This window comes from Schistocerca americana, chromosome 2 (assembly GCF_021461395.2).
Source record: "Schistocerca americana isolate TAMUIC-IGC-003095 chromosome 2, iqSchAmer2.1, whole genome shotgun sequence".
In the NCBI taxonomy this organism is placed as follows: Eukaryota; Metazoa; Arthropoda; class Insecta; order Orthoptera; family Acrididae; genus Schistocerca; species Schistocerca americana.
The window spans coordinates 881,101,485-881,125,552 of NC_060120.1; the positions used below are offsets into that span (position 1 = coordinate 881,101,485).

The 24,068-nt window shown below is 38.5% G+C and overlaps 1 protein-coding gene across 1 annotated transcript in view; it reads right to left on the reverse strand.

The window, feature by feature from the left end:
• The window catches only part of LOC124594520 (Down syndrome cell adhesion molecule-like), a 72,838-nt gene that overhangs the window by 11,286 nt on the left and 37,484 nt on the right, over positions 1-24,068 (reverse strand). The window contains exon 4 of the mRNA XM_047132894.1: positions 3,501-3,929. Within this exon, the coding sequence (XP_046988850.1) occupies positions 3,501-3,929 (429 nt within the window). The remainder of the gene's footprint in view (positions 1-3,500; positions 3,930-24,068) is intronic.

The following is a 24,068-nucleotide window of genomic DNA, read 5'->3' on the forward strand; positions in this document are numbered from 1 at the left end:
GTCAAATACAGAGAGCGAAAGGCTATTTACAATTTGTACAGAAACCAGATGGCAGTCATAAGAGTCGAAGGGCATGAAATGGAAGCAGTGGTTGAGAAGGGAGTGAGACATATTTGTAGCCTATCCCTTATGTTATTCAATCTGTATACTGAGCAAGCAGTAAAGGAAACAACAGAAAGATCTGCAGAAGGAACTAAAATCCATGGAGAACAAATTAAAACTTTGAGGTTTGCTGACAACATTGTAATTCTATCAGAGACAGCAAAGGTCCTGGAAGAGCAGCTGAACGGAATGGACAGTGTCTTGAAAGGAGGATGTAAGGTGAACGCCAACACAAGCAAAATGAGGATAATGGAATGTAGTCTAATTAAATCAGGTGACGCTGAGGAAATTAGATTAGGGAATGCGACACTTAAAATAGGAGATGAGTTTTGTTATTTGGGGAGCAAAATAACTGATGATGGTTGAAGTATAGAGGATATAAAATGTAGACTGGCAATAACAAGGAAAGCAATTCTGAGGAAGAGAAATTTGTTAACATTAAATATAGATTTAAGCATCAGGAAGTCCTTTCTGAAAGTATTTGTATGGAGTGTAGCCATGTAAGGAAATGAAATATGGATGATACATAGTTTAGACAAGAAGAGAATAGAAACTTTCAAAATGTGGTGCTACAGAAGAATGCTGAATGTTATATGGGTAGATCACATAACTAATGAGGAGACACTGAATAGAATTGGGGAGAAGAGGAATTTGTGGCACAACTTGACTAGAAGAAGGGATTGGTTGGTAGTACATGTTCTGAGGCATCAAGCCATTACCAATTTAGTATTGGAGGGAAGTGTGGAGGGTAATAATTGTAGAGGGAGACCAAGGGAAGAATACACTAAGCAGATTCAGAAGGATGTAGGTTGTGGTAGTTACTCAGAGATGATGAAGCTTGCACAGGATAGGGTAGCATGGAGAGCTGCATCAAACCAGTCTCTGGACTGAAGACCATAACAACAGCAACATGGAGTAACTGTTGGATGAATAAAAGCTGTCACACTATAAAGCCAGATAAAACAATTAAGCTATTTACAAACGAATACTCTGCACAAGATACCCATACTTATCCAAGAGAACAGAAATAAATGTGCTAACATCAAAACACCAATGGCTGCATGTGTTCATGAACTACAGTGCTTGCACTGTCTTTGCTTATCTTCAACTGTTCTGCTCTCATTGTCAAAGACAGACCTCCAGCAACATGTGACCACAGTGCTTCAAGTGAATCAATGAGAAGTGTTTCCTGACAGTTTCCAACAGCTTTACAACCAATGTCAGAAGTGTGTTGTGGCTAATGGTGATTATTTTGAAGGCAAATAAGGGTCTTTTCTTTGTAACTCTTGTTTTCTTTATTTTCAAAGACCGTTCACAAAACTTTTCAGATGTACTTTGGATGTTATATGATGTGTCAGGGCTATATGGATGATCACCCTTTGTTTCTGTTACCCAATAGTTTCTTTATCATCAAATTGCATTTAAAATAATTCTTATCACGGGAAATGTATATGTATTAACTAAAGATACAGTATGAATATCATCAGCAACATTTTAGCATGAAAACTTAACTAGTACTGTAATTTAGATTAGCCATTTAAAAAAAAAAATATAGGTAACTGTCAGTCTCAACAATTAAAACTTCATTGTATCCCACACAATTTTTAACGACATTAAAACACATCTCGCTCATAATTAGCAACTTGGCATAGGAAAGCAAGAATACAATAAACAGAAGTGAAAATACTGCAAAATGTGGAAAAACTTGACCAAGACAAAGAATTACAAATGTTATTAGAGCAGAACAAAAAATGCTACTCTTTTCAGAGTTGAGTTTTTGAATGGTGTATAGGCATAAAAACGAGATCTGGAACATAGTAGCACAATGTATAATTTGTGTTCTCTTTCAGAATTCACACCCACAAAGATAAACACAGGTTCATTCTCACAGAGTGGTACTCTGAAATGTATTGCCAGTTTATAAGCACAATAGGGCTCCAAGTGGATCACAAGGACAATCTCTGTGTGTGTGTGTGTGTGTGTGTGTGTGTGTGTGTGTGTGTGTGTGTGTGTGTACTTTGAAGAAGTTTATTCTCATCACTGGTGCATTTAAGGAAAACATTTATTACATATCATTAGATATTTGGATAACACAGGAAACCATTTTATAGTTCTTGTTTTTGGGTGTACCAACCATTCACTGTATCCAATAATCAATGAGCGACTATGTTTATTCATTTATTTCTTTATATTCTAGCAGCATTTCCTACTTCCGTATGAACATGATAATTTTATTAAATTATTCACAGAAGTGCCAGATGTGGAGTGGTGTGGCAAATAACTTTTAGATATAATAATGAGATGTAAGCCAAAGTTTCTGTGGTATTAATATGCTCTGATATGATTAATCATCTGTACAACTGTAGAACTAATGAATTGGCAACCAGGATCATTAGACTGCTGTTGGAATATATTGTTCAAGTGATATAACGGTGCCATTCCATTCATTTTTGACAAGCTGGAGCACAAGCAGTTTATATTATAGCTGTGCGTTCAAAATGAAACTCAAATATGATAAGATGTGGAAGTGTTCACTAACACATTAAGATTATAACAGCACAGAAGATTAATTTTGGAAGCTCCGATGACAATAGTGTCATGTTAGGTGGTTAGTTTTATGATTAAAACGTCCAATAGTGAGACTATTAGTAACCATTATGGATAATTCCACTTCCAATGATTAACTGAACTTCTTGGCATCTAGACCAGTCATTTCTAATCTTTGACCAGAAGCTTAAAACTATGTTGACTGAATAGTCTTTCATCAGATCAAGAACACCACGAGAAAAAATTTCTCTGCAACAGGTCTATTGTTTTGTCACTGGCATATCTGGCAATAAGCACTTTTTACTGAATGTTGCAATGACATTAAATCCGTGGATAACAAGGATTATATCGCATAAGTATAACTGAGTCTACTAAGTCCTTATAGACAGCTTCATATGAGCAAGAAGTCTGTAATATGCTCTAATCCAAAAATGTTACTAAGATACAGTAGTTAATAACTTTCAAAATGAATTTTGGATGACACACTGATTATGATCTTGTTATGAAATTCTTGTCTATTTTGTTGTACTTATTTTTGTCTGCTGATGGACAAATAAAGTGAACCAATCCCTATTAAACATTTTATTAATTTTACAAATTTTTTGAAGTTCTTTGTAAGATATGTGGTGATATGGTTTCTGGATGGCCATCAAACATTACGGCAATGTTTAAGTGAGGGCAAAAATGTTCATCACAGATGTGTTTATTTATGTGCCTACAATATTAGTCTATCCAGAATTTCACTGAAACCTCTAGTGCAATTGTTTTGACAAGTCCTACAACATCTGCAGGTAATTTTCTGTACATGTTTTTGCAGCATAATCAGTTTCTTGATCCAACCAGAAACTTACCTAATTTGTGCTTATGCTGAATAGTATATACAGTGATTTGACTGTTGCCACTGTAAGGTTGTTCCCATGTGAGATTTACAGCTCTGCTACTAAAGTTGAGTACATGAAGATTTCCAGGTGGCTCAGGAACTTCTTGAACAATGACCCAGATCTCTGATTGATCATTCCCATATTGGTTATCTGCATGACACAAGAATGCTGAAGTATCATTTCGAAGAACATTTTTCAGTGTTATTCTCGAGTGAATACCGAACTCCAAGCTTTCTTCACTGACATCAGCCCTTGGATGGTTATGTGCCTCAAACAGATCCCCACCGTGAAACCATTTTACTGTTATGGGCTTGTCACCTCTTGCCACACAATCAATTGCAGCTGTCCCACCTTTAGCAACAGTCACATTCTGAAGAGATGTGGAAAATCTTGCAGGAACTGGAGAAAGAAGCAAATATTCAAATAAGTATTTGGCCTGTGGTACTTTTGACTTTTAAGTTTTGAACTCTATTTATTCAGTAAACCTATATATTGAATTAGCAGTTTCAATGTCATTTAAACAGCACAATACAAAATACCATGAATCCATTATGTGAATATCTATTATAAATCAGGATTGGCAGAAATTATAATGATGCAGATACCTTCTATTTTCATCTGATACTTCAAACTTAACATTTATCATTGCCAGTTTACATGGAGGTGACAAAAATCATAAGATATTGATACGCATATATAGAAATGGTGATATTATCACATACACAAGGTATGAAAGGGTAGTGCATAGGTGGAGCTGTAATTTGTACTCAGGTAATTCATGTGAAAAGATTTCCAACATAATTATGGCTGCATGATGGGAATTAACAGACTTTGAATCCAGAACGGCTGTTGGCGCTAGAAGCATGGAATGTTCTGTTTTGGAAATCGTTAGCGAATTCAGTATTCTGAGATCCACAATGTCAGGAGTGTGCTGAGAATACTAAATTTCAGGCGTTACCTCTCACCACTGACAATGCAGTGACCAATGGCCTTCACTTAATGACTGAGAGCAGTGACATTTGTGTAGAGTTGTCAGTGCTAACAGACAATTGACAATGCATGAAATAACTGAAGAAATCAATGTGGGACCTACAACAAATATGTCTGTTAGGACAGTGTGGTGAAATTTGGCACATTAGTGCTATGGCAACAGATGACCAATGCGAGTGCCTTTGCTAACAGCATGAAATCACGTGCAGTGCATCACCTGGGTCGTGACCATTTCAGTTAGATAATAGGTGACTGGAAAAACATGGCCTGGTCAGATGAGTGGTGCAGGCCCTATAAAGCCAGAGTCATGTTTGCGACTGGTTTGAATAATGTTCCAGGCAATTCAAGCGAATAATTTGGCCACCCAGACCATTTGACACGAATCCCATCAAACAATTATGGGACATAATTGAGATCAGATTGTACACAATATCCTGCACTGGCAACAATTTCACAATTATGGATGGCTATAAAGGCAGCAAGGCTAAATATTTCTGCAGGAGACTGGCAATCATTTGTTCAGTCCATGCCACATCAAACTGTTGCACTACACTGGGCAAAAGGAGGTCCAATATGATATTAAGAGATATCCGATGACTTATGTCCCCTCAGTGCTTGGTGCTGTAGGGCTCGTAATGCTCCTGAATGTTGGGCTCCTCTACGACAAAATGTACTCATATTTTTTAAAATGTATTATTTTTGTAACATTTGAAGGTAATGACTATAACATTTTATTTCTCTGGTTAAAATAGTAAAAGATGCTATACACTTAAATGTTCTGAACCATTATTTCACCATTAAATTAAACATTACTCAAAACACTAAAAGTTCCCATTGTGGTTGACTTTTATTACCTTCATCCATACAGCAGAGACAAGATGTTTGAAACAGAATAAGACATTTATAAGTCACAAATGGATGACTTCCATTTTTGTCACTGAAGGGCTGCACTAGATAACAAACTTAAGTGACTGGCTGCTAACTATTCACAGGTTGATAGGGGTTGGACTGTGGACGGAAGAGAGGAAGGTGTGAGAGTGGGTGATTAAAACTGGGGAAAAAAGGTTTATCGAGAATAAAAACGTGATTTAATGTGTTTTACATTATCTGGTGTCATGTGTGGCTATTTCACTTTGTTTTTTGAAGGAAGTGAATTTGAAGTACCATTAGTTTTTACCATTAGCTTTTTAATATTAAATGTTGTCAACATAATTACAGATGTAAAGTAACAAAATCACATAGATGGAAATTTAGCGTTGATGACCATCAGAAGTTCCCTTAATTTTGGTGATTAATGCTCATAAAGAAAACTACAGTCTTGAAGAAATTAACTATAGAAGTGTTCCTATGTTACTTTAATTTTTCAGAAACTTGATAGCATGGATTTTGTGACAGTTAAAATTTTGAAGTAATTGACAAGCATTTTACTTTAACTAATGGAGTATTTATTTAACTTATCTCTTTTGCAAAGAAATTGGTAACTGTAAAAGAAAGTAAAGCATACAGGAACATAGGAAGATTCTAGTAGCTGTGAGGGGTGTTAATAATGCAGTATATTTGCTTGCATTATAATGAGTAAATTTTGGATAACTTTTGAACTTGTTTTTAAGTGTTAGTTAAAGTAAAATGCTTGTCAATTACTTGAAAATTTTAACAGTTACAAAATCCATGCTATCAAGTTTCTGAAAAATTACAGCAATATAGGAACACTTCTATAGTTAACTGAAAGAATGAAAAGATGTTCATTTTTGATAGTTAGAAGCTGTTTTCAGATTGGAGTATCGCATGGTTTGACATTTAGTAACTGTTAGTCCACAATCTGAATCTAACTTAAAAATAATGATAATGATGATGCTAATAATAATAATAATAATAATAATAATAACACTATTCACTATTCACTAACATAGTAGTGTTTAATTATTAGTGACTGAAAAACAGTTTGAGTGAATTTATGAAAGTAATTTGAAATCTGTGAAAGATCAGTTGGAGGGAAATGATATGTCAGTGATGGTCATAGTGAATAATAGATGAAATAAGAGAGATACCGGTAGTGTGACAAAGGCAGAGAATGTAATGGTTGAGGAAGTCGAGATCCAGGAAAGACAACAGAACAAAAATTGGAAGAAAGGATGATTAACAGAGACTCTGAAGATGGAAGCACAACAGAGTTAAAGGAAAGAGGAAAAGAAATTTATTAAAATATGGACATAGTGGAACCCTGAAGTAGACTGTGTACATCCGGATAAAGTAAGACCTAGAAGAAGGGAGCAACCTGCAGAGCTAATGGCATTTATGATGCAAATGCTGCACCAGCACCTTTGTAAGAAAACACAGGACCGTCGTACAGAAATACAGCAGCTACTTAGAGAATTTGAGAGCATCAATAAGAAGACAGACAATTTTAGCAAAAACATAGTCAAGAAGATTGAAGAAACTAATAAAAGGCAGCATGTGGTCACTAAACAGTCAGAAAAAGTAATGAAGGAAGAGCTTAGAAAACCTTAAGGATGAGATTGGCAACAAAACTACTGAAGTGAGGAAGGAAGTACATGAGAAAATGACAAAAAAACTGAAGAAAATGGAGACTGGAATTAATACAAGTTTTTAGGAGATCAATGGAAAGGAGGAAAAGGTAGAAGGGAAGTTTGACAAATTAAAGGACAGGCTGAAAGGGCAAACTAGTGAATCTGAAAAGAGGTAATTCATTATTGAAAAAGAGTTGACTGAAATTAGGTAAGAAGTGAATGAAGTAAAGACAGGTGTTGGGATTTTTATTCTGGTGGCATCTTTGCTGTGAGGTGTGATGGCAGTAATATTTTAAATAAATTTGTTACTAATAAATTTGCACCAAATTCTGAGCTATATCCTGTGTCATATTGAGATATGTGCGGGATGATAGTCCAGAAGGATAACCAGAAAAGAGTAACATTAATTGTGTAAAGAATATTTCAGCTGCAGACAATGTATCATGGTGTGTGAAGTCAGGGAAAGGAGCACAGCTTTTTAAGGAATTTAGTAAATTGTTTTTAGAGGAATACTGGTCCAAGAAGAAGCAAAGAAAGGCTAACACTGAGTTTAAGTGAGCTCCTAGTTATAGAAGAGGAAGGAGAGAACATTTTGAACACTGCTGGCAAAGTAAAAATACCTTAACAATACATAATGTGGTTATTAGCACTGTTAGCTACAACAGGTGGAAGATGTATTTTGTTGGTGCTTCACCGTTTAAACAATTTTGACTGAGATAAACTCACACTCCAATCCTTCTTCTTCAGCACACCAGAGTAAAAGTCTGCACAGAAACAGCTATGTGAAAAATCCATGCAATATACATGTTCATTTATATATAAAAGCCGACTTCAGAACTATTCTTTGTGTGAGACTGTATATACAAGATTTGTGTGTCAATTTGAAGTTCCACATTTTCATATTTTACTGTTCACATCACTTCTGCATAATCTTTCACTGATTGTATCAATACCCATTTCTATTGTCGATATATTGTAAAATTTTGAACATTCGTGAGTGCTGTGTTAAACTCATACTGTTATCATCAATTATAGGCTTGAACTTAATTGTGGTCTTTTAAAATTTTTAGAACAGTAGGCCTATCCTCATTCTCTAATTTCATTGTACAATTACATGAGAAACAGGTTATTTTTGAGAATTTTTGGATGCTTAGAAAACTATATTTTCATAAATTACCAGTACGAGTGTTTTACGTACATAACTTATTTAAAAGTAAATCAGCATTTGTGGTACACAGTTCTGCCAAAGAATACACTACCCCTGGTTTTCAGTATATATCAGTGCAAATAAATATGCATTTTTGAGAATTTTTGGAAGGTACTGTTGTCCTTTACGTAATCTATGAGCAATTTGTAATAAATTGGTGTTTGTTATTTAGTTACTGTAGCAGATATTCTAAAATATTGTGCTATAGCTAGTTTTCCATTAAAGAGGAGTAGACCTATATAATATCTATTTATCATAAATTAACTCTGTTTTTGAGTTTGCTAACAACTATAATCAACCTCAAAATGTTTTAGGGAACTAGTAATTTTCACCACAGGTTTTTGCACTGCCTTTATAGAAATCTTGTTTTGTGTACTTGCTTCAATTCCTATAGGGAATTGGCAACTTTATAGCTCAACAGATTAAAAAATAGTAAACAGGTTTACTTTAAAGGTGTTTGTTCACTGCCTTGTAATACATTGCAGCAACCAAAATGCAGTCCCCCTGTGAAACATGGGATGAGTTAGTTGACATTCATAAGCAGCTGGAAATTGTCCTGACTACTGCCAAATGATTGGCAGCTGATGCAAATCAGTGTGTTGGAAGAGCTTCTGAGAGTCGTGTACATGTGATACCAATACCAGAGGTATCTCAATTACTATCCTCTTCCATGGGTTCTGTCTTCTCTGCTAAAAGTACAGGATCTGTCAATACTCGCCCACTTGAGTGCAAGTGGTATGTCAATGGTGCATCTGGGTGTCCTGTACAGGGTGGATGGGGATGAGGGAGGACTTAGGTTGTTGTACTGATCCCAGTAACCAACAAGTCTGGGGTGCTGTCTTTCACAGAAACCCACTTCATCTATTTTGGGGAAAGCTGTTTTGTCTGGTGTCAAGAGGATACCAATATGAAATGGAAGGGGGTCTATTAAGCATTGGTAGTTCACATGTACTGCCCTCAGGGAAATGACAGCAAGGGACGGGAAAGGACACCAGGTGCACTGAGTATGTATGCCTGGAGGCCTCACTCAACATGTTGAAGAGACTACTCCAGCAGCTATTGAGGGACCAGAGTGCAATCAACTGCAGACTGTGGCATGGGAACAAATGATGCCTGTCGTCTGGGCTCCGAGGTCATAGTTGGATCATTTCAGTGACTCGCAGAGAAGGTTGAGAAGACCAGCCCTGTGCATGAAGTATCAACCAAGCTCACAATTTGCAGCCATGTCCCCAGAACTGATGGTGGCCCTTTGGTTCTGAGTCAAGTGGAAGGACTGAACCAAAGATTTCAAAGGTTCTGTGACAAGCTATGTTGTCACTTCCTGGAGTTGCACCATAGGGTTGAGAACTATAGGGTCCCCACAAATGGATCAGGTGTGCACCGCACACCAAAGGCTGCTACTCAGGTAGCTGATGGTGTGTGGTGTGCACACAAGGTTTTTCTTAGATTAGGCAACTCTCCACTAAGTCTATATAATGATAGCTGTAGGAAACTTCAAAGCATCAGTGTAAAATTGAAAGAAAATCCCAATGGTTAACTGCCAAACCATTTGTAATAAGTACCAGAGTTTGAAACACCCATGGAAATAAGTGAGGCTCACATAACACTAGGTACAGAAAGCTGGTTGAAATCTGAAATTGATAGCAGTAATATTTGGGGAAAATTTAAGTGTATGTCAAAAGGATAGGCAAATGTGAAATTGTGGTGGTGTATTTGTCACAGTAGACAAGAAACTCAGATCCACTGAGATAGAAATTGAAGCTGCATGTGAGACTGTTTGAGCAAGACTCAGTATCAGGAGTGGGCACAAAATGAAACTGTGTCCTTCTATCACCCACCAGACTCATCTCTTGATGTAATCAAAAACTTTAGAGAAAACCTCAGTTCACTTATATGTAAGTTCCACAATCATACTGTAATTATACATGGAGGCTTTAATCATCCAACAATTAGTTGAGAAAATTACAGTTTTGTTAGTGGTGGGCATGATAAGACATCCTGCGTAACATTACTGAATGCCTTTTCTGAAAACTACCTGGAACAGATAGTTAGGAACCCCATTCATGATGGAAATATATTGGACCTAATGGCAACAAATAGATCTGACAACTTTGAGGATGATGTTTGAGGACGCCCACACCTAAAATGATTTCGGTGACCACGTTGTGGTTGTGGCAACAATGATTACCAAAGTACCTTTGTACAAGCAGAAAGAATATATATATATATATATATATATATATATATATATATATATATATATATATATATATATATATATATATATATATATGGTTATAATAGAGGGAAACATTCCACGTAGGAAATATATATCTAAAAACAAAGATGATGTGACTTACCAAATGAAAGTGCTGGCAGGTCGACAGACACACAAACAAACACAAACATACACACAAAATTCAAGCTTTCGCAACGAACTGTTGCCTCATCAGGAAAGAGGGAAGGAGAGGGAAAGACGAAAGGATGTGGGTTTTAAGGGAGAGGGTAAGGAGTCATTCCAATCCCGGGAGCGGAAAGACTTACCTTAAGGGGAAAAAAGGATGGGTATACACTCGCACACACACACATATCCATCCACACATATATGTGTGGATGGATATGTGTGCGTGTGCGAGTGTATACCCATCCACATATATGTGTGGATGGATATGTGTGTGTGTGCGAGTGTATACCCATCCTTTTTTCCCCCCTAAGATAAGTCTTTCCGCTCCCGGGATAGGAATGACTCCTTACCCTCTCCCTTAAAACCCACATCCTTTCGTCTTTCCCTCTCCTTCCCTCTTTCCTGATGAGGCAACAGTTTGTTGCGAAAGCTTGAATTTTGTATGTATGTTTGTGTGTCTGTCGACCTGCCAGCACTTTCATTTGGTAAGTCACATCATCTTTGTTTTTATATATATATATATATATATATATATATATATATATATATATATATATATATATATATATATATATATATATATATAAAAAAAAGAAGGAAACATTCCACGTGGGAAAAATTATATATAAAATCAAAGATGAGGTGACTTACCGAACGAAAGCGCTGGCAGGTCGATAGACACACAAACAAACACAAACATACACACAAAATTCAAGCTTTCGCAACAAACTGTTGCCTCATCAGGAAAGAGGGAAGGAGAGGGGAAGACGAAAGGAAGTGGGTTTTAAGGGAGAGGGTGAGGAGTCATTCCAATCCCGGGAGCGGAAAGACTTACCTTAGGGGGAAAAAAGGGCAGGTATACACTCGCACACACGCACATATCCATCCACACATACAGACACAAGCAGACATATTTAAAGACAAAGAGTTTGGGCAGAGATGTCAGTCGAGGCAGAAGTGTAGAGGCAAAGAAGTTGTTGAAAGACAGGTGAAGTATGAGTGGCGGCAACTTGAAATTAGCGGAGATTGAGGCCTGGCAGATGACGAGAAGAGAGGATATACTGAAGGGCAAGTTCCCATCTCCGGAGTTCGGATAGGTTGGTGTTGGTGGGAAGTATCCAGATAACCCGGACGGTGTAACACTGTGCCAAGATGTGCTGGCTGTGCACCAAGGCATGTTTAGCCACAGGGTGATCCTCATTACCAACAAACACTGTCTGCCTGTGTCCATTCATGCGAATGGACAGTTTGTTGCTGGTCATTCCCACATAGAATGCATCACAGTGTAGGCAGGTCAGTTGGTAAATCACGTGGGTGCTTTCACACGTGGCTCTGCCTTTGATCGTGTACACCTTCCGGGTTACAGGACTGGAGTAGGTGGTGGTGGGAGGGTGCATGGGACAGGTTTTGCATCGGGGGCGGTTACAAGGATAGGAGCCAGAGGGTAGGGAAGGTGGTTTGGGGATTTCATAGGGATGAACTAACAGGTTACGAAGGTTAGGTGGACGGCGGAAAGACACTCTTGGCGGAGTGGGGAGGATTTCATGAAGGATGGATCTCATTTCAGGGCAGGATTTGAGGAAGTCGTATCCCTGCTGGAGAGCCACATTCAGAGTCTGGTCCAGTCCCGGAAAGTATCCTGTCACAAGTGGGGCACTTTTGTGGTTCTTCTGTGGGGGATTCTGGGTTTGAGGGGACGAGGAAGTGGCTCTGGTTATTTGCTTCTGTACCAGGTCTGGAGGGTAGTTGCGGGATGCGAAAGCTGTTTTCAGGTTGTTGGTGTAATGATTCAGGGATTCCGGACTGGAGCAGATTCGTTTGCCACGAAGACCTAGGCTGTAGGGAAGGGACCGTTTGATGTGGAATGGGTGGCAGCTGTCATAATGGAGGTACTGTTGCTTGTTGGTGGGTTTGATGTGGACGGACGTGTGAAGTTGGCCATTGGACAGGTGGAGGTCAACGTCAAGGAAAGTGGCATGGGATTTGGAGTAGGACCAGGTGAAACTGATGGAACCAAAGGAGTTGAGGTTGGAGAGGAAATTCTGGAGTTCTTCTTCACTGTGAGTCCAGATCATGAAGATGTCATCAATAAATCTGTACCAAACTTTGGGTTGGCAGACTTGGGTAACCAAGAAGGCTTCCTCTAAGCGACCCATGAATAGGTTGGCGTACGAGGGGGCCATCCTGGTACCCATGGCTGTTCCCTTTAATTGTTGGTATGTCTGGCCTTCAAAAGTGAAGAAGTTGTGGGTCAGGATGAAGCTGGCTAAGGTGATGAGGAAAGAGGTTTTAGGTAGGGTGGCAGGTGATCGGCGTGAAAGGAAATGCTCCATCGCAGCGAGGCCCTGGACGTGCGGAATATTTGTGTATAAGGACGTGGCATCAATGGTTACAAGGATGGTTTCCTAAAATCCACAAACCCAATCATCCCGGCCGCCCCATTGTAGCTGGTTACCAAGCCCCCACAGAGCGTATCTCTGCCTACGTAGATCAACACCTTCAACCCATTACATGCAGTCTCCCATCCTTCATCAAGGACACCAACCACTTCCTTGAACGCCTGGAATCCTTACCCAATCTGTTACCCCCGGAAACCATCCTTGTAACCATTGATGCCACGTCCTTATACACAAATATTCCGCACGTCCAGGGCCTCGCTGCGATGGAGCATTTCCTTTCACGCCGATCACCTGCCACCCTACCTAAAACCTCTTTCCTCATCACCTTAGCCAGCTTCATCCTGACCCACAACTTCTTCACTTTTGAAGGCCAGACATACCAACAATTAAAGGGAACAGCCATGGGTACCAGGATGGCCCCCTCGTACGCCAACCTATTCATGGGTCGCTTAGAGGAAGCCTTCTTGGTTACCCAAGTCTGCCAACCCAAAGTTTGGTACAGATTTATTGATGACATCTTCATGATCTGGACTCACAGTGAAGAAGAACTCCAGAATTTCCTCTCCAACCTCAACTCCTTTGGTTCCATCAGTTTCACCTGGTCCTACTCCAAATCCCATGCCACTTTCCTTGACGTTGACCTCCACCTGTCCAATGGCCAACTTCACACGTCCGTCCACATCAAACCCACCAACAAGCAACAGTACCTCCATTATGACAGCTGCCACCCATTCCACATCAAACGGTCCCTTCCCTACAGCCTAGGTCTTCGTGGCAAACGAATCTGCTCCAGTCCGGAATCCCTGAATCATTACACCAACAACCTGAAAACAGCTTTCGCATCCCGCAACTACCCTCCTGACCTGGTACAGAAGCAAATAACCAGAGCCACTTCCTCGTCCCCTCAAACCCAGAATCCCCCACAGAAGAACCACAAAAGTGCCCCACTTGTGACAGGATACTTTCCGGGACTGGACCAGACTCTGAATGTGGCTCTCCAGCAGGGATACGACTTCCTCAAATCCTGCCCTGAAATGAGATCCATCCTTCATGAAATCCTCCCCACTCCGCCAAGAGTGTCTTTCCGCCGTCCACCTAACCTTCGTAACCTGCTAGTTCATCCCTATGAAATCCCCAAACCACCTTCCCTACCCTCTGGCTCCTATCCTTGTAACCGCCCCCGATGCAAAACCTGTCCCATGCACCCTCCCACCACCACCTACTCCAGTCCTGTAACCCGGAAGGTGTACACGATCAAAGGCAGAGCCACGTGTGAAAGCACCCACGTGATTTACCAACTGACCTGCCTACACTGTGACGCATTCTATGTGGGAATGACCAGCAACAAACTGTCCATTCGCATGAATGGACACAGGCAGACAGTGTTTGTTGGTAATGAGGATCACCCTGTGGCTAAACATGCCTTGGTGCACGGCCAGCACATCTTGGCACAGTGTTACACCGTCCGGGTTATCTGGATACTTCCCACCAACACCAACCTGTCCGAACTCCGGAGATGGGAACTTGCCCTTCAGTATATCCTCTCTTCTCGTCATCCGCCAGGCCTCAATCTCCGCTAATTTCCAGTTGCTGCCACTCATACCTCACCTGTCTTTCAACAACTTCTTTGCCTCTACACTTCTGCCTCGACTGACATCTCTGCCCAAACTCTTTGTCTTTAAATATGTCTGCTTGTGTCTGTATGTGTGGATGGATATGTGCGTGTGTGCGAGTGTATACCTGTCCTTTTTTCCCCCTAAGGTAAGTCTTTCCGCTCCCGGGATTGGAATGACTCCTTACCCTCTCCTTTAAAACCCACTTCCTTTCGTCTTCCCCTCTCCTTCCCTCTTTCCTGATGAGGCAACAATTTGTTGCGAAAGCTTGAATTTTGTGTGTATGTTTGTGTTTGTTTGTGTGTCTATCGACCTGCCAGCGTTTTTGTTCGGTAAGTCACCTCATCTTTGTTTTTTTATATATATATATATATATATATATATATATATATATATATATATATATATATATATATATATATATATATATATATAAAAAAATAGTGTCATATCTCAGTGAGGAACTTGAAACTTTCAGCACAGGGCAGGAGCACAGAGAAGAACAATGGCTCAAGTTGAAAAGAATAGTTGACCATGCACTGGACAGATATGTACCCAGTAGAACAGTTCATAATGGGAGGGAACCTCCATGGTATATAGTCACTGTAAATAAACATCTAAAGGGACAGAGATTACTGCATAATAGATGTAAAACAAAGCATAGAGCTATAGATAGAGAAATGATGAATGAAACACATTTGGTTGTCAAAACAGCAATATGTGATGCCTTCAATGACTGCTGTAGCACCAAAGAAATTCTAGTCATATTTAAAGACTGTTAGTGGCACCAAAAATTGAGTCACATCCCTAGCGAATAAGACAGGATAGCAAAGCAAAAACTGAAATGCTTAACTTTGTTTTCAAATGTTCCTTTCCAAAGGAAAGCCCAAGAGAATTTCCTCAATTTAAACCTCATACCATGAAAAGATGAATGAAATAAGTATTAGTGTCAATCAAACAAATTTAACAAAGCTCCAGGGCTCGATGGAATCCCTGTCAGATTTTATACTGAATTTGTGCCTGAGTTAGCTCCTCTTCTAACTATAATCTTCTTCTTTCTTTATTTGTTTGGGTCATCTAAGGACCGTGCACCAATTTCAATGCTTCCTTGTCTGTTGTTCTTCCTTTTTCCTCAAGTATTCTTTCATCTTTTCACTATGTATCCTTTTTCTCTCCTCAGACCATTTTGACCCTGTCTTCTTCTTCCTCCTGCCTTGGAATCCTTCCCTTTTTAATACTTTCCTCTTGAAACTCTCTCGTTCTGTTGCATCTTTTTCACTTATTTTGTTTCTTTCCAAATCTTTCTTAACTTCTTGAACCCAGGCTATTGTTGACTTCTTGTCCCAAAGATGTTTAAAAATCTGTTTGGTTAACCTGTTGCTGTTCATTCTGTATAAGTGTCCAAAAATAGGAGTCGCCTCTTTCGCAGTGTTTTATCTATGTTTTCTATGTTGCGATAAACTTCTTCATTGCTTCTTAATTTCCATACCTCTGTATTTTTTGGTGGGCCAAGTATTTTTCAAATGATTTTTCTTTCTAGGACTTCAAGTTTGTGTAATTTGTAGTTCAGTACTAAACATTCACTTGCATAAAGACATTCTGGTTGTACTATTGTGTTGTAATGTTGTATCTTCAAATTTTTAGACAGACACCTTTTGTTGTAGACATTCCTAGTTATTCCATACGCTCTCTCCATTTTATTTACTCTTTCTTCTATAGCAAATTCTTCTATAATCTATTGTAGATCCCTCAAACCCGCACCCAGATCTAGAAGAAAGAACAGGTCTCACCTGTCTACAAGAAGGGTAGTAACGGTGATCCACAAAACTACTGTCCAATATCCCTGACATTGATTTGTTGCAGAATCATAGAACATATTCTGAGCTCAATGCCAGCCAACATGGATACCAAAAACATGGATCATGTGAAACCCAACTCGCACTTTTCTAAGGTGATATGCTGACAGCTTTGGATTAAGGTAGTCAGGTAGATGCAGTATTTCTTTATTGCCAAAAAGCATTTGACTCAGTGCCACACCTTCAATTATTGTCAGTCATGAGGGTATCAAGTAAGATTTGTAACTGCATTGAGGGCTTTTCAATAGGGATGACACATTATGTTATCTTGGGTGGAGAGTCATTGTAAGATGCAAATGCAACTTCAGCTGTGCCCAAGGGAACTGTTCAAGTTGTATATTAATAAAATGTTTATATGAATTACCTTGCAGGCAATATTAGTAGTAATCTCAGATTTTTTGCAAATGATGGAAGTTATCTATAATGAAGTACTATCTGAAAGAAGTTGCATAAATATTCAGTCAGATCTCAGTAAGGCTTGAAAGTGGTGTAAAGACTGGCAAATTGCACTGAATGTTCATAAATATAAAATTGTGCACTTCGCAAAATGAAAAAATGTAGTATCCTATGACTCTAATCTCAATTAGTCATTGTTGGAATCAGCAAATTCATACAAATACCTTGGTTTAACACTTTGAAGGGATATGAAATATAATGATCACTTAGGCTCAGTCTTCAGTACACCACATGGTAGACTTTGGTTTACTGGGGAAGCGCCATCAGTCTACAAAAGAGATTGCTATACAAATTACTAATGCAACCAGTTCTACAACATTGCTCAAGTGTGTGGGACCTGTACCAAATATAACTAACAGGGGATACTAAATCTAAACAGAGAAGGGCAGCATAGATGGTCATGGGTTTGTTTGATCTGTAGGAGAGTGTCATGGAGATACTGAAGTGACTGAACTGGAAGACTCATGAGTATAGATGTAAACTAACCTGTGAAAACCTATTAACAAAGTTTCAAGAACTGGCTTTAAATGACGATTTTAGGAATATACTACAATCCCCCATGTATTGCTTACACAGGGATTATGGCGATAAGATTACAATAATTACTACTTGCACAGAGGCATTCAAACAATCATTTTTCCTGCACTCCATATGTGAATGAAATGTGAAGGACCCCTAATAACTGGTATGGTGGGATGTACCCTCTGCCACACACCTAACAGTGGTTTGCATAGTACAGATGTAGATGTAGATGTGGATGTAGAAGAGATAAATGAAATGTTGTATATCAAGTTACCAAGTGGCATCAAGTAGGTTTTAAAAATACCATGTTCTGAAACTGTGAAGAATTTTTTAATCTTGGTTGATTGTGTTGATAATGCAAAAAATGAGCTTTTAACAGCAAGAATGAAATGAGCTATTGGAGGAATGATGGTAATGTAGGACATGTCACTATGATATCTAATCACTGTTATGACAATAGTATGAGAGGAAGAAGAGGAATCAGGGGTGAGGGTTGAAAAAGTTATATTCTTTGAAATGAAGAATGAAGGGATGTAAATAGACAGGGTTGTTATAATGAAATATACAATGAGAACAATAAGGAAAATGAAAGACACTATAAGTAAGGACCTGCCATGATGCTGGTCCAAAATATGTGTATTTATGTAATGCAAATGTTAAAGGAGAAAGAGAATTTATTACAGGAAAACAAAGTACATTGTAAATGTATAGTACAAAATAGTACTGTTGATGTATGTGAATTAAAGGGAAGTATAAAATCAATTGGTGTAAATAGGGATGGTAAAAACATAATTGATGTATGGGATGAAGTTGATATCAGACTAGATATACCATAGGCTAAGGGCTCAAGTGAAGAACATAATGAGGAATTACACCAAGCAATGGGGTATAAGGAAGTACTGAAGTTTCTGGATAATTTAGAGGAAACAGAAAGTATAAGATGACTATTTGTTCAACAAATTGTGGAAGAAGAAGAAGAAGAAGAAGAAGAAGAAGAAAATATGAGCACATTGGTAAGCATTAGTGAAGAATTAAGTAATATAGAAGATGAAACTCAAGTGGAGAGTAAAAATTGGTGTGACAGTGAGAGTAATGTTATCCATGAAAGTGGGTAAGATTCTATTATATTGATTCTGAGGGTAACAGCGATTTGCAGAAAGAAAGTGATGGAAATGGTGAAGATGGTGATGTAAAGCTTAAAGGGCAAGTACAAGAATCATTAGCTGAGGAAGATAAAATTACACTTCTATACATAAGAAAGGAAATGAAGGTTGATAATTATCCAGGATACTCAGAAGCCAATGAAAAGGAAGATAGCATGAAATCTATCGAGAATGAGAATGAAAACAACAGGAACAAGAAATCTCAACTGGTAAAAGAAAGAAAGAAGAAGGAGTCACTTAAGCAGAAGAGAAATGAGAGATGAGACTGTTGCAAATAAACATTGATAATTTTATCAACAATGTATGAAAAGATACATTGCTATTTACCATAAAGACAACATGTCAAGTTGCAGACAGGCACAAATAAAAGAGACTTAGAAGTAAGGTTTTGGCCACAGCCTTTGACAGTAAAAAAGAAACACACCTCATTCATTCACACAAGCAAGCACAACTGATGCACACATTACTGCCAACTCCAGCAGTTCCAGCCAGAATGGCCGATGCATCCTGGTTTGAGCTGCCCAAGTTGGTGGTCAAGTGTGCACGATGTGCACTTGCTTGTGTAAATGTATGGGATGATTTTTTTTTCTGATGCAGGCTGTGGATGAAAGCTTAAGTGTAAATGTTTTAAATGTACCTGTCTGCAATTTAACATGTCATCTCTACGGTAAGTAGCAATCTATCTTTTCCTACATTATTCATGTTCCTACTTGGAGTTTCCATTTTTTCATTGATGGTTTTATGCTTGATGATGGTGAAGAAGAAGGAAAGTAGGAGCCTATTCAAATTTTATAAGTAGAAGTAAATGGAAATGAAGAAGAACCTTTTGGACACTACTGTTAGTGTTATTTGATTTTCTATGTGTAGAAAGATAACTAACAGTCATGCCTGTGAGTGGGTTAGAACTGAAGGGGCAAAAATTACAGTTTTAGTACAAGGAAAGGAGATGGAAGTTGAATTCTTTGTAGTACTAGAACTAAAAGTAAACATAATTTTAGTAACAGATTTTATGAAGAACTGTTTTGTAAATATAGATTGTGGTTGTAATGGTGTGAGTATAGGGCAAGGCATTTTCATGTAACTGGGAAGATGTCAGTCTTAAAGTTGTTTATGTAATTAAAGTTATTTTTTTCTTCAGTGACTTTATTTATGTGTAAATTTTGCCTGGGTGTTACACTTAAGTGATGTTATTTGAAGTGTCAGTGTAAAATTTGAATCAAGCTATTGGAGAAGCGTAAATGGAGAGGGTCACTGGAGTGAGTATTTCCGCAAGTGATCCAGAGCATGACAACTGAAAAAGTAAAGGGGTAAGTGAGACAAAACAAGGTGTTCATAAGTTGCACATGGATGACTCTCATTCCTGTAACTGGAGGGCAGCACAAGATGATGAACTAACAAACCAAAAAACGGAATTCTAGCTTATTACATCAGCATAAACAGCGGTTGGTTAAGAAATTTTAACAATCAGTTAATGTGAAATGTCAGCTATCTTTATTGCATCAAAATATTCGAGGACTGAGAAATAAAATTAATGAATTAATTATCTGCATAGATGAATTAGAAACCTCAAACCCAGCTGACATAATCTGTCTCTCTTGACATCATGTGACCACTGGTATAGAACTATTAAGTGTTACAGCATTTAAGTTAGCATCTCACATTTGTAGAGCAGAAATGGAGAAAGGAGGAGTTGCCACATTCATCAGGAACTGACATAAATTTAAGAACATTGACATTCATAAATTTTGCTTAGAACAGCATATGGAAGCATGTGCAACAGAAGTAGAATTTCATAAAAAATCCTTCATAATATTAATTGTATATCAAGCACCTGCAGGTAACTTTAATCTGTTCATAAGCCATCTTGAAGCTGTACTGGCCCAGTTAACAACCAAATACAAAGATTTCCTTAAAGACTCTCTCAATAAGAACTTATTTGAGTTAGTAACACTATCATTCAACTTAATTTGCACTGTATAGTTCCCAACTAGGGTAGCCAGTTGCTCACAAACAGCCACTGATAATAGCTTTATAGAAAAGTCCAATGACCAAATTATGAAGTGGAAGCCAAAATTTTCGGGACTGGTGCTGCCATCTGGAAAGTAGGAGTAGTAGATCTTTGCACCACTAGGTGTTGAGAGCTGCATATCTCATGAGTCAGTGTATGGAGTGACATACAGCTGGGATGACATGTTGCATCTCCACAGTGATTTCTTTAATACTCTATGTTTGGTATGTGGCAATTTTATGATGGACCAGCGAACAGAACAGCGCGTGTATCAAATTGAGTGTGAATCTCAGGAAAAGTGCTATGGAGACCCTTGAAATGATTCAACAAGAGTTTCGGGGACAGAGCATGAGCCATAAGCATGTGTATGAGTGGCATGCTTGGTTAAGGGCCGGCCATACAGATGCTGAAGATGATGCTCACTCTGGAAAGCCCGTTAGCAGCACAACACCAGATATTGTGCACAAAAAATTCATCCCACCCAACCAAACAGTGAATTCCACACACTACTGTGACATTTTGTGATGGCTCCATGAAAATGTGTGGCGACGATAGCCCGAACTTTGCCGTCAAGGGAACTGGTTGCTGCATCACAACAATGCGTCCTGTCACATGTCCGTGCTCACCATCACCTTTCTGGCAAAAAACACCATACTCACCAGATTTGGGACGTTGCAACTTCTTGCTATTCCCAAAACTGAAACTCAAGTTGAAAGGTTGTTGGTTCAACACTCTAGAGAGGATTCAAGAAGCAATGCTGGCAGTGATAAATACCCTTAAAGAACAGGACTTCCAGAAGACGTTTGACCAGTGGCAGAAGTGCTGGGACTGGTGTGTACATGCAGATGGGAACTACTTCAAGGGTGAGGGTGACCATTAGTCCAAAGGTAAGGTTTTCAACAGATGCGAGCACCAGACCCGAGAATTTTGGATACCACCTCTTGTATTACAAAGCCAATAGTCAATGGCCTCGCAGACCATGAAATGCAGCTCCTTTTGTTAAATGTTAATACTGGATAGTATATAAAATCTGTTAAATCTGAACTCAAGAGGGTAATCAATGAGCCAAAAATTGATTATTTTAGGACACTCCTCAGAGACATTCACTGGAGTGATGTTTACAGTGCTCATGACATGAATGAAAACACTTTTGCTAATAAAGTGCTTACCTTTTCTGAACACTGTTTTCCTCCAAAACTAACCAAGGTTAGAGCAAAGTCTACAAAGAAGGCATGGATTACTCAAGGAATAGAGGTACCTTGTAAAATACAAAGAAAACTGTATCTGTCAATCCGAAACAGTTCTGATATTGATGCTATACCACATTACAAGAAATACTGCAAAATATTGAAGACTGTACTACAGACATCAAAGCACATATATTACAAGGAAAAGATAGTCATATCAGATAGCAAAACAAAGAAAATACGGGATATAGTGAAGGAGGAGCCCGGTAGAACCAGACATGACGAGGGGGAAATAGCATTAAGAGTAAATGATACATTGGTGACAGATGTGTATAGTGTTGCAGAACTCTTTAACAAACATTTTACAACTGTTACTGAAAAGATGGGCTGTGAGGTTCTGTAGATGCTGCCATGGGATACCTCAGACTAGACATTTCAAGTAACTTCAATAATTTGAATTTGACCCTCACTACCCCAGCAGGAGTAATGTCCATCATAAAATCTTTAAAATCAAAAATATCTAGTGGGTATGATGAAATATCAACAAAGTTAATTAAAGAATGTGATTCTGAGTTAAGTAACACATTAAGCTATCTGAGTAACCAATTGTTTATCAGTGGATTATTTCCTGAATGGTTGAAATAGGCTGAAGTTAAGCCACTGTTTAAGAATGGAGATACAGAAAGAGTGTCAAATTTCCATCCAATTTCACTTTTGCAAGCATTCTCAAAAAATTTGAAAAAAGATAATGTACAATCAGCTTTATAACCATCTTATCACAAATAACATACTGTCAAAGTCGCTGTTTGGATTTCTACAGAGTTCTGATATTGAGAAGGTTATCTACCCCTACAGTGAAAATGTACTTCATTTGTCAGACAAAAAATTGCAGGCAACTGGTCTATTTTGTGATCTGTCAAAAGCATTTGACTGTATAAATCACAATATTCTTTTAAGTAAATTAGAATATTATGGTGTAACAGGAAATGCTGCAAAATGGTTAAAATCTTATATCTCTGGCAGGAAACAAAGAGTGTTATTAGGTTGGTTGGTTGTTTTGGGGAAGGAGACCAGACAGCGAGGTCATCGGTCTCATCGGATTAGGGAAGGATGGGCAAGGAAGTCGGCCGTGCCCTTTGACAGGAACCATCCCGGCATTTGCCTGGAGCGATTTAGGGAAATCATGGAAAACCTAAATCAGGATGGCCGGACGCGGGATTGAACCCTCGTCCTCCTGAATGCGAGTCCAGTGGTGTTATTAGGAAAGCAACATGTATTAAGCTGTCATCCAACTGCAAACTAATTACATGTGGGGTCCCACAAGGTTCCATCTTAGGGCCCTTAGTTTTTCTTGTGTACCGATATATCAATGACCTTTCCTCAGTAACATTACCAGATGCCAAGTTTGTTTTGTTTGCTGATGATACAAACATTGCAATAAATAGCAAATCAAGCATAGTCTCATAAAGCCTGGCTAACAAACTATAATAACCACAGGTTCCTAGCCAATTCTTTGTCACTAAACTTTGAAAAAACACGCTACGTGCAGATCAGAACTTGTAAGGGGTATCCCTTGAGTATAAGCCTAACATATGATGACAGGCAGACAGAAGAAGTGGACAGTGTTAAATTCTTGGGCTTACAGCTTGATAATCAGTTCAACTGGGAGTAGCACACCACAGAACTGCTGAAGCATCTACACAAACTCTATTTGCAATGTGAATACTGTCAGACAGAGGGGATATAAAAATGAAAAAGCATACTATGCTTACTTTCACTCCATTATGTCTTATGGGATTATTTTTTGGGGTAATTCATCAAGCCAAGCTTAAGTTTTCTGGGCACAAAAATGTGCAATAAGAGTTATATGTTATGCGAACTCAGGAACATCCTGCAGAGGCCTGTTTAGGGAGCTAGGGATACTAACTACTGCTTCCCAATATATTTATTCCTTAATGAAATTTGTCATTAAGAACATATCACTTTTTCAAATCAACAGCTCAGTTCATGGAGTCAATACTAGAAACAAGAATAACCTTCACAAGGATTTAAAGTCACTTACTCTTGTACAAAAAGTTGTGCATTATTCAGCACCATGCATTTTCAATAACTTGTCAGCAGCCATAAAAAGCTTAACAACCAATGAAATTCAGTTTAAGAGAACCCTAATGGATTTATTGGTGGCCAACTCCTGCTACTCCACTG